Source organism: Ovis aries, chromosome 12, assembly GCF_016772045.2.
Source record: "Ovis aries strain OAR_USU_Benz2616 breed Rambouillet chromosome 12, ARS-UI_Ramb_v3.0, whole genome shotgun sequence".
NCBI classification, from domain to species: domain Eukaryota; kingdom Metazoa; phylum Chordata; class Mammalia; order Artiodactyla; family Bovidae; genus Ovis; species Ovis aries.
The window spans coordinates 50,535,560-50,550,018 of NC_056065.1; the positions used below are offsets into that span (position 1 = coordinate 50,535,560).

At 64.1% G+C, this 14,459-nt stretch overlaps 1 protein-coding gene across 1 annotated transcript; it reads left to right on the forward strand.

The window, feature by feature from the left end:
* Positions 1-209: 209 nt before the first annotated feature.
* On the forward strand, positions 210-14,453 carry ACAP3 (ArfGAP with coiled-coil, ankyrin repeat and PH domains 3). Its single transcript, XM_027975822.2, has 24 exons — positions 210-326; positions 3,888-3,945; positions 4,576-4,695; positions 4,893-4,946; positions 6,048-6,106; positions 6,710-6,893; positions 7,255-7,299; positions 7,394-7,489; positions 7,568-7,642; positions 8,065-8,076; positions 8,681-8,793; positions 8,888-8,939; positions 9,177-9,277; positions 9,352-9,463; positions 9,696-9,904; positions 9,977-10,046; positions 10,170-10,264; positions 10,343-10,548; positions 10,708-10,812; positions 11,829-11,927; positions 12,012-12,232; positions 12,411-12,520; positions 12,631-12,741; positions 12,876-14,453. The coding sequence occupies exons 1-24, from the start codon at positions 280-282 to the stop codon at positions 13,021-13,023; spliced, it is 2,502 nt and encodes an 833-aa protein (XP_027831623.1). The 5' UTR covers positions 210-279; the 3' UTR covers positions 13,024-14,453.
* Positions 14,454-14,459: the final 6 nt, after the last annotated feature.

Sequence of the window (14,459 nt, forward strand, 5' to 3'; positions counted from 1 at the left end):
TCTTCCGACCCGCTGCCCGGACGAAGGGGGCGGGACGTCGGAGCGTTTGGCGACGCTCCCCGGCGGTGACAGCGGGCGGCGCGCGCGGACGGAGGACTTTGGCGACGCTCCCCGGCGGTGACAGGCGGGGCGGGGCGGTGGCGCAGCGGCCTCGTTCCGGGGCGGGCGGGCGCCGATCGCGGCGCGGGCGGGCGGGCGGGCGGGCGGGCAGGCCGGCCGGGGATGCCGCTCGGGCCGCCGTGGTCCTTGTGCCAGTGAGCGCCGCGCTTCGCCGCAGCCATGACGGTGGAGTTCGAGGAGTGCATCAAGGACTCGCCGCGCTTCAGGTGCGCCCCCGGGGCGCGACGCGGCCCTTTGTGATCCGGGGGTTCGCAGCCCCTCGGGGCACCCGGGACCGCCGGGGGATGGGGCACGGGAGGGGGAGCCGGTCCCGCCTTTGTACCCGGCGCCGGGGCTGGAGGCCAGAGCAGGAGGACTCGCCTTGGACAAAGCCCGCAGCAACCCCGGCCCTAGAGTCCGGAACAAAAGATGCCCCTTGCGCTGGTCGCCGCGCGCGAAGGGTGCGCGCGTGGGGCGGGGCGGCCTCCGGCGCTGCCACCTCTCCGTGGGAGTGTCCGTCCGCTTTGTGTCTAGACCTTCTGCCGGCCACCTGCACAGAGCTGAGATCTTGCCGGGCCCTGCAGCCCGACTCTGGCTAGGGTCGTCTGGGTGCGTCTGGTGGCTGCATCAGGAATCTGTCTTGGTTCCTGTGCCCAGAGTAGTCAAGGGGGCGGGCAGCTGGAGCCACAGTTAGGGCTTGGGCAGCTGCTTGGCAGGGTGGCCTAGATGCCTGGCAGGGTGGGGTCTACCTGACCAGACTGGATTCGAGAGACTGGTGGAGATTCTGGGCTGTGCCCAGCCATGGGTTTGTGCTTTTAGTCCTTCTTGAGAGTGCAGGCTGGCTTATCTGTGTGGACATGTTCATGGTGTGCACGCATCTGCTCTAACGGGGCACCTCCTGTGTGTCAGGTGCTCATGCTTGTGCTTGGGTGCTGCTGAGGATGTGAATTCTGCCCCTCTGTGCCTCCCTTGAGGTGCCAGCCCTTGGACATGAATGTGTGGGTGAGCTGCACCCCTGGACTGCTGCTAGATACAGAGTGGGTGTTTATCATGCAAGGATGAGTTTAGACACTAAGCGCATGTTAGTTTGTTCCTGTGTATCCCAGCACAGGGTACATGTTTATGCAGCAAATCCATGAGTACACACTTCTGTGTGTGTGTTGTGCTTCTGCGTGCATACATGTTTGATGGCCCATGTGCCTGTCAGGCCTTGGCACACTTGCACTGGGTTGTGTGCATGTGTATGTGTGTGTGCTGGGGCTTTGGGGTGTGTTAGCAAGAGGGCCTGTGTGCAGTGCCTGGTGGGCCTCAGCATCGATGCTCTCACCTCTCAGTCCCTGGAGCTAGCCCCTTGCCCAACGACTTCACAGGGAGTCAGCAATGAAGGCCAGGGAAGACTGGATGAGGGGTAGAGGCTGGACCAGAGAGTGGCCCCCGGCCCTGAGCAGAGGGCTAATGGTCACCTCTGCTCTCCCATCTTACGTTCCTGACATTTGAGGGGGGGGAATGTGAGCAATTCAGGTACCTATGATCCCGGGCTGGGGGCACCCACAGTGGGGCAGTGGATGCAGTTGATGCCTGGGCTTTGCCAGGTTTTCTTTGAAAGTACCTAGCTAAGACTCCAAGGTGGGGGCCAGGGAGATGCCCCTGACCTCGGGCCACAGAAGCTGTATTGTGTGGGTTTCGGGGTTGGGCTGAGCTTTAACCAGGTTTTGAGGCCTTTTGGGGGTTCCCTTGTCTGTGTGCCCTCAGGTGCTGCTGAGGATGTAACCTGGACTTCCTGGAGGCCAGCTTGGGGGCCAGGGTTAGGGTAGAACTGGGTGGGAGAATGTGGTCAGGATATAGGGCCAAGTGACCCCAGCCCTGGGGGAAGAGGGACCTTGTCTGTATGCTTGTGGCCTGGGCAGAGCCCCAGAGCCCTGGGTGCCTGTGGCTAGAGGGCTTCAGGCTCTCTCAGACTCACCGGGGCACCGCCCACCCCTTGTTCATGGTGCCCCCTCCCCTGGGTGGGGCTTCAGGCGCTGAGTCATGGCTCTGGTGGGGAAGCTGGCCTCACCCTCCTACCCACCATCCAAGCTGCTGAGGAAATCCTGGAGGGATGGCAGGAGAGGAGGCCTTGGTCCATGGAGGTGGGGGGAGAGAGATGAGGGGCATGGGGCCCCCAGGATGGGCTCTCTGCTGAGTGCCCACCTCACCCCCATGAGCACATTGTTACCATGCACCCCGCACCAGCTCTCTGGGGACCAACTGCCCCCTCCCCGCCCTCCTGGTTCAGGGGTGATGGCCCTCCATGCAGCTGCTCAGGGCAGTTGGGGTGACTGGGGCTCCAGGGGCTGTGTCTCTGCTCTGCAGTGTCCTCTCCTGGGCTGGTGGTCCTTCCATGCCCTGGGCCCTGGGATTGAGGGGAGGGGAGAGGCTACAGTGATGGTAAGGATCCTGTAGTCTCAGGCTGGGCATCCTGCTGGGCGTGGGCCAACACTGGTCCAAGCAGACGTCCCCTCTGACCCCTTCCTGCTATGGAGTTCAGAGAGCCCTCAGCCCTGGGGCAGGGATGAGGGCTGCTTAGAGCAGAGGAGGGCAGGGGATCTTCCAAGAGCCCTGACGAGGCAGCCTGGCACCCCTCCCCACGGCTCCTAATTGAGGGAGTACTGAGCTGCCCCCCAAATGAGGACTAAGTCCCTCTCCCCCAAGCCTGGGAAACCCTGGAACATGGCCCTCTTCTACCAGCTACGGGGCAGCGAGGGGCCACTAGACCTGGACAGCCTCCTCTGCTCTGGCCCTGGCCCTGGAGGCTGCCTCCAGCCCCTGGCCCGAGCTCCATTCCACGTTGTCCCTTGTCCCCAGGAAGCCAGATGGGCCCAGCTCACCAGCTGAGTGGGTTGGGGGGGGGGGGGCCTGGGATCCTGGCCCTCTTTCCCTGTTTCCTGTTCCCAGAGCATTGGGGGCGGGGGGTGGGGGGAGTCACGTGCCTGATCCATCTGCCTCTCGCCTTGCCTTCCGGGATTCTCTGTCCACTGGCTTCTCTGGTGATGTCATCGTTAACTCTTTCCTCCCCAAGGCAGCCCCATTATCAGGCCACCCGAGCGGGAGTGGGCTCCTCCAAGGTCTGACCCACTGCTCCCTCCAGGCAGACAGGGCCAACTTCGTATTTGAGGTTGGGGGAATAGTCGGGAGGTAGGGGCATGCCTCTGCTGGGTGTCTCACTGTGCCAGGGAGCAGCCCCAGGTTTGCAGGCTCTGCTGACACAGGTCTGCCCCAGGGTCCGCCAGCCCCAGGCCAGAGTGGGCTACAGCTGAAGTTAAGGGTTGGGGAGTCCAGATGGGGTGTGGGGTCAACTCTGAGCCTTGGAGAGGTGTATAGGCTGGGCTGAGGGGCGGTGACCAGCGAGGCCCTGCATGTCCCCCTCCACAGGGCCCTGGCCCCTCCCTCTGTGCTAGGGACCACCCCCTCCCCTGTCCACAGACCCCATTTGGGGGCATCACAGCCGATTAGGGCTCTATCTGCCTGGGATGGTGGTGGGCCCTGGAGGCTCTGCAGCCGTGGAGTCACGGTCCCAGTCCTGCCTCTTCTCCTCCTCCCTCTTCCGTGCCCCCACACCAGTCTCCATGTCTTAGTCTGTCCAAGGGGCGTGGAGGAAGGTGGGCCTGTGGGAGCCAGTGGCTATCGACAGAGCAGCCCCTTCCCACTGCAGACCCCTTTGGGGAGGTGCCTGGGGAGATGAAGACCAGCTAAGTCGGTGGGGGAGGCTCGCTGCAGGCGGGTCTCCAGCCACCCTGTACCCGTCGCAGGGCAACTATCGATGAGGTGGAAACGGACGTGGTTGAGATCGAGGCCAAACTGGACAAGGTGAGGGAAGGGCCTGGGGGTACACAGAGGGCTCGGTCCAGCTCACTCGCGGCCACCAATACGAGTACAAGTGTGTGTTTATGCATAGCACGTGGGCCTGGCTGTCACTGGCCGTCATACCTGCCACACACACACCTGTGTCTGTGTGGTTTCCTCTTGCCAAGACAAGGAGGGGCATCTTGGGGGAGGCAGGGGCAGCTGCTGGGGGCTGTGCCTCTGAGTGGCTGGGTTAGGGGCCCAGGGCACAGGCAGGAGGGGAGGAGGGGTGGCATCCATGAGTCCCTGCTGGCTGATCCTGCTGTTCCTTGGCCAGGACCACATGCCCACCCCAGTCCTGGGGTCCCTGCTCCTGGCTTCCCTCTCTTGCTCCTACCTCCCACACTAGAGCCAAGGCCTGGTCAGTGCCAAGCTGTTGCCCCAGCACCAGGTGGGCTTAGGAGGACAGGTGGCAGGCAGTGGCCTTCCTTCTCTGCCTAGGGTTGCCCAGCTGTGTCCTGGGCACTGATAGGCCGTGAGCTGAATTCCGGCTGCCTGGCAGGGTCCCAGCCTGTGTGGTCTGGCCTTGGTGGTGGTGAGGGCTGGGCCCACAGGTGGCGTGAGTGTCCCCCGTCCGTCTTCTCCTGTCTGCAGCTGGTGAAGTTATGTAGCAGCATGATCGAGGCAGGCAAGGCCTACGTCACCACCAACAGACTCTTCGTGAGTGGCATCCGTGACCTGTCCCAGCATTGCCAGGGCGACACTGTTATATCGGTGAGGAGCAGGTGACCTCTGACCTCTAGGCAGGGGCAGGCACAGGCAGGCAGCCCCTCGAGGGTGCCCCTGCCCTGGGAGCAGGTGGGCGTTTGTGCTGGGCCACAGGGGCCACTCTGTGGCTAGTGGGTGGGAGGTGCTGACACTGGGGGCATGGCAGTCCCATTTAAGTAAGGGTCTCCCCCACCCACCCCCAGGAATGTCTGCAGAGGTTTGGAGACAGCCTGCAGGAGATGGTCACCTACCACATGGTGAGCCCTGATGGGGGAAGTCGGGGGGCACTGCGCTTCCTTATCATCACTGTCATTCCTTCCCAGGCAGCCACCCCTCGGGCTTCCTGCAGGCCCCACCCAGCCTGGAAGGCTCTGGGCTGGCTCTGGGAGAGCTGAGCTGGCAGGGGCGGGCTGTGGGGGAGGCCACGTTTCTGCTTCTGCAGTCTAGGGGGCGCCCACATTGCTGAAACTCTACCCCGATGTCCCAGGTGAGGGCCGGATAGCCAGCAAGGAGGTGCCTGGAACCTGCCCATCTGGGGCTGAGGGTGGTGGGGGCTTGGCATAGGCGCCTTAGAGGGTTATCCAGGGCCATCAGACAAGGGTCATTGGCCAGGCTGACCCCACTGCTTCCCAGGATGGGTCTGAATGACCTTGAGCCCCTCAGGGGCCCCCTGCATGGACACAGAATAGAATGAGGCCCATGTGGGTGGTCAGACCGTGGCCTGGAAACCAGAGCCCCAGACTAAACAAGGGGCCCCTCCCCCACAGGGGAAGTTCAGAAATAAACCAGTGCTGGACAGCTCGTCCGGCCTCAGCAGTCTGTCTGTGTGTCTGTCTGCTTCTGGTTAGGGCCCAGCCCTCTCCCCATGTTGATCGGATCTGATTCTAGGTCCAGTTAGCACTGTGGGGGAGGCCCCTCCAGCCCCCCACAACCATTTCACCCTGCCCCCAGGCCAGATCACTCAGGAGCTTCAGCCACAGCCGGACCCTTCCAACTGCAGGGCTGGTCATCCTCAAGGTGGCTCCTCCCCAGGCTGGGGCACTGGCTGTCACTAGGGACCCTGGGTGTGCCTGCTCTGTCTGGGCCATGAGAGGGGGACAGCTTGGGCCTCGAGTCTGAGAGCCAAGTGGGGGAGGTGGGCAGGTGGTCACAGCTGTTGCCTCTGGGCGCTGACCCAGGCCTGGGGGCTGCACCTGGTCCCTTGGATCCTGCGAGGCTGGCTCTGTGAGGGTGACCAGCTGGGGCCTAAGTGGGGCTGGACAGGGCATTCTCTGGTTCTTACCTGAGGGGATAGGGGCCTGGCCTCTGGGGTCATGTGGGGGCAGGTCCCTGATACCTCCACTTTCCTATGCTCCCAGATCCTGTTTGACCAGGCCCAGAGGTCTGTGAGGCAGCAGCTCCACAACTTCGTCAAAGAGTGAGTGGCCCCAAGGGAGGCCTGGCCTCTCTCGGACCCAGGAGGGCGCGAGACCACACCCATGCTGGGGTGTTTGAGCTGAGAGAGTCTGGGGCCCTGACACAAGGCCTGCAGGCTCTGCGTGGGGGGCTCAGTGTAGGCCAAGACTGGGCTGAGGAAACAGTGCTGGAGGGCAGAACCACAGAGGGCAGCAAGGGGGCGCTCAGGCAGGGGTGAGGGCAGGACCATGGAAGGGTCAGGGTCGGGGTCATAGAGCAGGAGGTAGGGACTTAGCGGGGGTCTCAGCTCAGTGCTCTGTGTATAGTTGGGGATCCCCCAAGTGGAGTGTCCAGAGTCCAGGTTAAGGCTAGGGATCACCCCAAGCTGGACCAATCCTGTGGGTGAGGTGGTGAAGAGAAAGGGGGCCCTGGATTGGAGAAGGGACCTGAAGAGGAGGTGGCAGGGAGTGCTGGCTGTAGGGGGTGGGAGGCCAGGACAGGGAGGTGGGGAAGGGGATTGTGGAGCACAGAGGGGCTGGGAGCAGAAAGAGGGCCTTTCTTGAAGTGGGGAGACCCCAGTGCACCCCTCCTCAAGCTCCCTGACCTGGTACCCACCGGCCTCCAGGGACGTGAGGAAGTTCAAGGAGACCAAGAAGCAGTTTGACAAAGTTCGGGAGGACATGGAGCTGTCGCTGGTGAGGAATGCCCAGGCCCCGAGGCACCGGCCCCACGAGGTGGAGGAGGCTACGGGTGCCCTGATCCTCGCCCGAAAGTGTTTCCGTCACCTGGCGCTGGACTATGTGCTCCAGGTGAGTCGCTGGGCCTTGTGTGTCACTGCAGACAGAGACCTGGTGTCTGGAGGGGCCCCTCTGACTTGAGAAAACTTCGGATACTTGGGGAGGGACCTGGAGGAGGGAATGCCCCAGGCAAAGGCCCAGAGGTGGGGCCGTGCTTGGGACAAGCTAGGGCTAGAGGCTGCAGGAGGGCTTGGAGCAGGGGGTAGAGTTCATGGCTTTGTCCATGGAGAAACCATGAGAGGAGGGATGGGTACCAGTGTAGGGAGCATCAGATGAGCTGGTGGTCTCAGGGAGCCACAAGTACCCTGAGTGGACACGAGCAAGGTCCAGGCTCAGCCCTGATATCTTCACCTGTTCACACCTTCCTTGGCAGATCAACGTCCTCCAGGCTAAGAAGAAGTTTGAGATTTTGGATTCCGTGAGTGCTGGGGTTGGGTGCACCTGGTGGGGCCCTGGGCACCGTGGCTGGCGGCCGGGCCTCACCTGTGTCCCTACCCCCCCTCCACCCCCAGATGCTGTCCTTCATGCATGCCCAGTACAGCTTCTTCCAGCAGGGCTACAGCCTGCTGCACCAGCTGGACCCCTACATGAAGAAGCTGGCGGCCGAGGTGAGCCTGCGGGGAGGGGAAGCCAGGGCCAGCGTCAGGGGAGGGGGTCCACTTCCCTCTCTGTACCCCTCCCCACAGCTGGACCAGTTGGTGATTGACTCGGCAGTGGAGAAGCGGGAGATGGAGCGCAAGCATGCCGCCATCCAACAACGGGTAAGGCCCTGCAGCCTTGGCCTCCCTGTGGAGGGCCCCTCAGCCCTCTCCAAGTTGTGGACCTGGGAGACTGCCACAAAGACACACTCCCCGTCCCTCCCCAGGCCTGCCCACGCTCAGGCTGATTCTGATCCTCCTTGGAAGAGCAGTCAGAGGTGGGAGTCCTCATCCTTCAGGGTCTCAGCACAGTGAGAGGTCACTTAGAGGCCAGGACCAGCCCCCTCAGCCCACAGGCGCTAGGGCTGGGGCTGGGTGGAGGGTCCTACTGGGGCCTCTCTGCTCCTGGCCAGACGGCTGTCATGGCGCTGCCCTGGGCGGAGATGACTGCTGGTGGGAGCTGCTAGTTCCCCGGAGGTGGCGGCAGGGCTTCACTGACTGGCTCTCTCTCTCCCTGCTCCCGCTCCTCCCGCTCCCGCCCTCAGACACTGCTGCAGGTGAGTGGGCACCCACCCAGGGGTGGGGTGGGGGGACAGGTGGGTTGGGGCTTCTGTCTGCCCCGCCCCGTTTCAGCACCAAGGACACCTCCACAGCCCCGGTGCTCTGACCCTGAGCACCTCCCGGGGCGCGCCCAGCACCAGCGGAGGCTGCTGAGCTGGGACTGATTCCCCTTCGGGAGCAGCTGCAGCTGTCCCTTCCCGCCCCCACTCAGCCAGGGGAGCAGGTGGCTGGGCCTCCTCTCCCACTGCCGGACACACAGGACAACGCTCAGTGTCTCCCTGGCCCGTGTGAATGGAGCTCTGTCAGGCTGGCTGGAGCAGCCCAGCTGGCGACATGAATGGGGGACTGAGGACAAGGGAGGCGGCTTCCTTCCTGATCCTACCCAGAGCCTGCTGTCTATGCTGAGCAGGAGGAGCTGGGGGCTGGGGCCGGAGCCGCCCCAGCTGTGGCAGGAGGCATCGGCCCCTATGGGGTTTGGGTCAGGAAGTGGCTATGAAGACTCACCCTCTCAACCTTGGCTGGGGGGAGCCTGGGAGGGCAGTCGTGTCTGCACAGCAGTGGGTGGGTGCTCATGGGGGGCTGGGCTCCGACTGCACCCAGGACTTCTCCTACGATGAGCCCAAGGTGGAGTTTGATGTGGATGCACCCAGTGGGGTAGTGATGGAAGGCTACCTCTTCAAGAGGGCCAGCAATGCCTTCAAGACGTGGAACCGGTAAGGGAGGCCCTTCCTCAGGGGACTGCAGGGCAGATAGGTGGGGGAAGGTGCCCAGCCCGGCCTGACCCCTCCTGGCCCATTCCCCACCCAGGCGCTGGTTCTCCATCCAGAACAGCCAGCTGGTCTACCAGAAGAAGCTCAAGGTGCACTGGGCCCAGGGCAGTGACTCCTGGGCCTTCTCACCTGGCCTAGGGGTGGGCGGTTGGGCGGGTTGGTATCATGGGGCTGAGGACACGGATGGGCAACAAAGCCTGAGTGGCCAGGGACAGAGACCACTTGAACCCCAGTCAATCTGTGTCCTGGGTGGAGCAGTGAACGGGTGGTCAGGGTGGGGCAGGGCTGGGTGCTGAGCGCAAGGGCCACGGCGGTCATGCCTGCAGGACGTGCTGACCGTGGTAGTGGACGACCTCCGGCTCTGTTCTGTGAAGCCCTGTGAGGACGTCGAGCGGAGGTTCTGCTTTGAGGTCGTGTCGCCCACCAAGTAAGCAGGTCCTGCCCAGGGCATGATGTGGCAAGACCCCCTGCTTGCCCAGGCTGACAGGCCCCTTCCTGCAGGAGCTGCATGCTGCAGGCCGACTCAGAGAAACTGAGGCAGGCCTGGGTTCAGGCGGTGCAAGCCAGCATTGCCTCCGCCTATCGGGAGAGCCCTGACAGCTGCTACAGTGAGGTGGGCCCTCCCTGCACGTGCGTGTACAGCTCCCACAGGCCACACACCAGCACACATGAGCATTCTCTGTATGCACACATGAGTGTGTGTGCCCACATGGGGGTGCAGGCTCATGCCTCAGGCACCCTGGCCTGTGTCAGCCCCTGTATCTGGGGAGGAAGAGGGGGCCCCCACTGGGGAGACTGGGGTTGGAGCTCCCGTAGGGCTGAGTGACCCCTCACCCGGTCCCCAGAGGCTGGACCGCACCGCCTCCCCGTCCACAAGCAGCATCGACTCTGCCACGGACTCTCGGGAACGCAGCGTCAAGGGTGAGAGTGTGCTGCAGCGGGTGCAGAACGTGGCCGGCAACAGCCAGTGTGGTGACTGCGGCCAGCCTGACCCGCGCTGGGCCAGCATCAACCTGGGTGTGCTGCTCTGCATCGAGTGCTCAGGCATCCACAGGTGGGCCTCCTGGGCGGTGCGGAGGGGGTGGGGGCGGAGCCACGCCCTGACTCTTCCTCCGTCATCATCCAGGAGCCTGGGCGTCCATTGCTCCAAGGTGCGGTCCCTGACCCTGGACTCGTGGGAACCGGAGCTGCTGAAGGTGTGTGGGGGCCATTGCAGGCCACCAGGTGGCTGGTGAGGGGAGGGAGACAGGAGCCGGGTCTGCCCACTTGAGGGGAGGTCTGTGGGCTAGGCTGATGCTGGCCTCACCCTCTCCTCCCAGCTGATGTGTGAGCTTGGAAACAGCACCGTGAACCGGATCTACGAGGCCCAGTGTGAGGGGCCAGGCATCAGGAAGCCCACAGCCAGCAGCCCCAGGTGAGGTGTGGGGTAGCCTAGGCAGGGCCTGGGGACCCCCCACCCACAAGTGCGGCCTCATGTCTGGTCCTGGTCCAGACAGGACAAGGAGGCCTGGATCAAGGACAAATATGTGGAGAAGAAGTTTGTGCGGAGGCCGCCCTCGGCACCAGCCCGGGAGGCCCCACAGCGCTGGAGGGTGCAGAAGTGCCAGCGTCACCACAGCTCCCCCAGAGCCCCTGCCCCCCGCCGCAGCAAAGTCCGGATGGAGCCCGTTCTGCCCTCTGTGGCTGCCCTGTGCTCAGGTGGGAGGGGGCCGGCAGGTGTGCCCCAGCTCACAGGCCTGGGCAGGGGGTGAGCCTCCAGACTATGGACCTCAGGGAGGCCAGGGGTTGGGGGAGGAAGGAGCAGAGCCCCAAGCTCTGCCCACCTCCCAGCCTGGCCTGGTTACTGCCCTGTTGCAGGCTCCGTGGAGCCCAGGTTCCGCAGGGACTCGCTCTTCTGCCCAGACGAACTGGACTCCCTTTTCTCCTACTTCGATGCAGGGGCTGCCGCGGCCGGCCCACGCAGTAAGTCCCCTGCTGCCCACCCGCCAGCTCAGCCAGGGCAGCAGAGCAGGGACCAGGCATGCTTGCTCAGAGGGTGGACAAGTACAGGACAGCTGTGGCCATTTACCTAGGGACCAGAGGGATGGGCATTCCTTGCAGGAGGGACTAGTGTAGGGATGGGGAGAGTCTGGGGGCCAAGCAGGGCTAAGGCTGGGACAGTATCTCCAAGGGCTGGGGGTAACTCAGCCACTGACTTGGAGCCATGACCCTCAGGGAGACCCGCGTGTGGTGTGCACACAGAAGTGTGTGTGTGGCATGACTGTGCACATGAGTACATACATGTGAGTGTGTACATGTGCGTATACACATGGGTGTGTGCACATGCATGTGTGTTTGTGGACAGTTGTGTGCCAGACCAGCTCCTGAAAGACAGTTGTGTGCATCTTCTCCAGCTCCTCCTGGAGTGGGGGTGGGGGGCACATGCTGCAGGTTGGGGCCCTCCCCGCCCCCTCCTGGGGCCTACCTGTAAAGTGTCTAACAGCACCCACTGGCCGGGGGCGTCTGGGCCGCCTTTCTGGGCAGTGTGGACAGAAGGCATAGACCGGGGCCAAGAACCGGCAGGGCTGCTGGGGTGAGCGGGTGCCGTCGGGCAGCAGAGGGCGCTGCCTCGCTGTCCCTCAGCTCGGGGCTCTTCTGTGAGGGCTGCTCTTGGGTGCTGCTCACTGCTGCCTGGAGCCGCGTCTGGGTGGATACCTCCCAGCTTGCATTATGGCGGCGCTACGGCCAGTCCGTCCTTCTAGGGCCCACCTGAGCGAGGGGGGGATCACACCCACGGCTGTGCTCCTAGGGGGCGCTTAATCCTTGACTCCGTTGAGCTGTCACCTGATTTTCTCGCCTTTCCTCCCATCCTGGGCAGGGCTCTCCTCTGCCCCCTAGCGGGGACTGATCCTGCTCCAGGGAGCATCCCCGGGAGGGTGGGCGGCCCTCCAACCTTCCCCCAGGCCTCTCAGGACCCCCTCTGGCTGTGGACTTTGCAGGTCTGAGCAGCGACAGCGGCTTAGGGGGCAGCTCCGACGGCAGCTCAGATGTCCTGGCCTTCGGCGTGGGCTCTGTGGTGGACCGCGTCGCTGAGGAGGGTGAGTGCGCGGCTCCCCATCCCCGGCCCTGCGCCTCCCCCTCTCCGGGCCGGCTTACCGGCCCTGATCGCCCTGTCCTCGCAGAGTGTGCAGAGTCGGAGGAGTCCAGCGGCGAGGCGGACGGAGAGGCGGAGACCTGGGGCCTGGCAGACGTGCGCGAGCTGCATCCGGGGCTGCTGGCGCACCGCGCGGCGCGCACCCGCGACCTTCCTGCCCTGGCGGCGGCGCTGGCGCACGGGGCGGAGGTCAACTGGGCTGACGCGGAGGACGAGGGAAAGACGCCGCTGGTTCAGGCCGTGCTGGGGGTAAGTAGGCGCCCGGCTGCGCCCGGACACAGATGCAGCGTCTTCACAACGGCTCTCCCTTGGTGCGCACGCTTGAAGGGGCGTCGGGGCGTGGTGAGAGGTGAGGGGCCTGCAAGGAACCGTTTCCGTGGCTTGGCTCCGTCTGAACCATACCGCCTCCCCACACCGGCTTCCCCAGGGCTCCCTGATCGTCTGTGAATTTCTCCTGCAAAACGGAGCGGACGTGAACCAAAGAGACAGCCACGGCCGGGCTCCGCTCCACCACGCCACGCTCCTTGGCCGTACTGGGTGAGTCGTGGGCTGGTCATACCCTCATTTCCCCCTGCCCCATGGGCCCGGGTTGCCCGCCCACCAGTACCTGCCCAAGGCCTGACCTGACTTGCCCGCTCCGCTCTCAGCCAGGTCTGCCTGTTCTTGAAGAGGGGGGCGGACCAGCATGCCTTGGACCACGCTCAGCAGGACCCATTGAGCATCGCTGTGCAGGAAGCAAATGCCGACATCGTCACGCTGTGAGCAGGAGGGCGGTGTGGGTGGGGGACCCTGTGGGCGGGGCGGAGCACTTCACAAGGCCCGCCCTCCTCAGGTCTGGGACGCGGTGGGCTGGGGGCAGGCTAGGCTCTTCACAAGGCCCGCCCTCCTTCAGGCTCCGTCTGGCGCGCATGGCCGAGGAGATGCGTGAGGCCGAGGCGCCCTCTGGCCAGCCGGGCCCTCTGACCGGCAGCAGCCCCACTGAAGTCCAGTACCGCAGGTGCATCCAGGAATTCATCAGCCTTCACCTGGACGAGAGCTAGGGCAGCGGGGCGGGCGGGACCTCCCCACCGGCCCGTTCCCGGAGAGCACTGGTGTTCCGGAGCTCCTGGAGGCCCTGCTGCTGGCTCTGTCCTCTTCCTCCAGCGGCCCCCACCCCGGGCCGGAGCAGGACCAGCACTGAGTCTTCTGAAGCTCCAGTCTTCCCCAGGAGGTGTTGCATCACTCCCTGCCCAGGGACCCTATGTCTAACGGTGACCCCTTCCTAGGGGGCCTGGGTTGCTCATGTCACAAACCACTCTCAAGGCCCCATCTCACCTTGTGCTCCTCTCTGCTCCCCCAGGCCTGTGTCACCTCCTGCCCCTCTATCTCTGGGCCCATGCCACTTGGTGCCCCACTCTGCCCTCAGGGCCTGTGTCACCTCGTGCCCCCACTTTACTGCCCAAGGACACTGACCTGCTAGTCGGGTCCCGCCCATGCCCTTATCCCCTCCGCTGGGCCCTGGGGCTGGTGGCTGGCCACCAGCACCTTGTGAGGGCAGAACGGACCGCCCATCCAGGGAATCAACCCGTGTACCTCACTTAGCAACCCCAGCATCCAGGCTGGGCTTCTTGGGTGCTTGGGGACTCTGGCCTGGGGCCTCAGCCCTGATGGGGCACAGATGTCCTGAGGCCGTGTGGCTGGCCATGCAGCCCCATCTGTCCCTGCCTTTTCCCAGAGCGGGTGGCAAGTGCATCGCTCTTCCCACCCTTGCATCTGATGTCCTTTGTCACAGACTGAGGGGTTTTCTACAGTGACCTCATTCTCACTTTGTCTCACGTCTTTTCTCTGGACTCAAGGACCACCTTGACCCCCAGCTCTGCCCACTGCTGGGGGGGCTCTGCAGCTCAGCCCTGCCCCCTCACCAGCCTTGCCCCTGGTTCAGCCCATGGGGCTTCAGCTCACCCCCAGGGCCCTCTGATGCCTTCTGCATTCCCCTTCCTGGAGCCCTGGGGCAGTGGCTGGGCCTCTCCCCATCTCTATCCTCGGCCAGTCCAAGGCCAGTTGGCTGGTCACTATGCAAAGGCTGCCCAGGGAGGCCCCATGGGCAGCAAGGTGGGCCCCCAACTCCCTTGCCTGCTGGCTGTGACACCCAGAGAGCAGAATTAACTCCTTCCTCTCTCCCTGCTTGAGCTCTGCCCCCACCTCCCACCCCACTGCCTGCGCCAGGGCCTTTGCTAGGGCCACAGCTGGCGGGACCCGCCTCCACTCCAGATCACAGTTAATAAACAGCCGCTTGCACCCGCTGCCTCACCTCACCCGCCTCACTCCGCTCTGTCTCGACTGGGGTCGGGGGTCACCTGCCTTCCCCAAGGGGTGGCCCTGTGTGGGACAGCACCAGTGGTGCCCTCAAAGGGTGCAGTAAGCTGGAACCTGGGGGCCTGCCTGATAGAAACCCAGGCTCCACTGATTAAAATCAGTTCTTGATACTCCACTCTCT

Coding starts and splice junctions, on each gene's coding strand:
- ACAP3 (XM_027975822.2), top strand. CDS start 280: ATGACGGTGGAGTTCGAGGAGTGCATCAAGGACTCGCCGCGCTTCAG. Junction 9,905..9,976: donor GAGTGCTCAGGCATCCACAG/GTGGGCCTCCTG, acceptor GTCATCATCCAG/GAGCCTGGGCGTCCATTGCT. Junction 12,742..12,875: donor AATGCCGACATCGTCACGCT/GTGAGCAGGAGG, acceptor GCCCTCCTTCAG/GCTCCGTCTGGCGCGCATGG.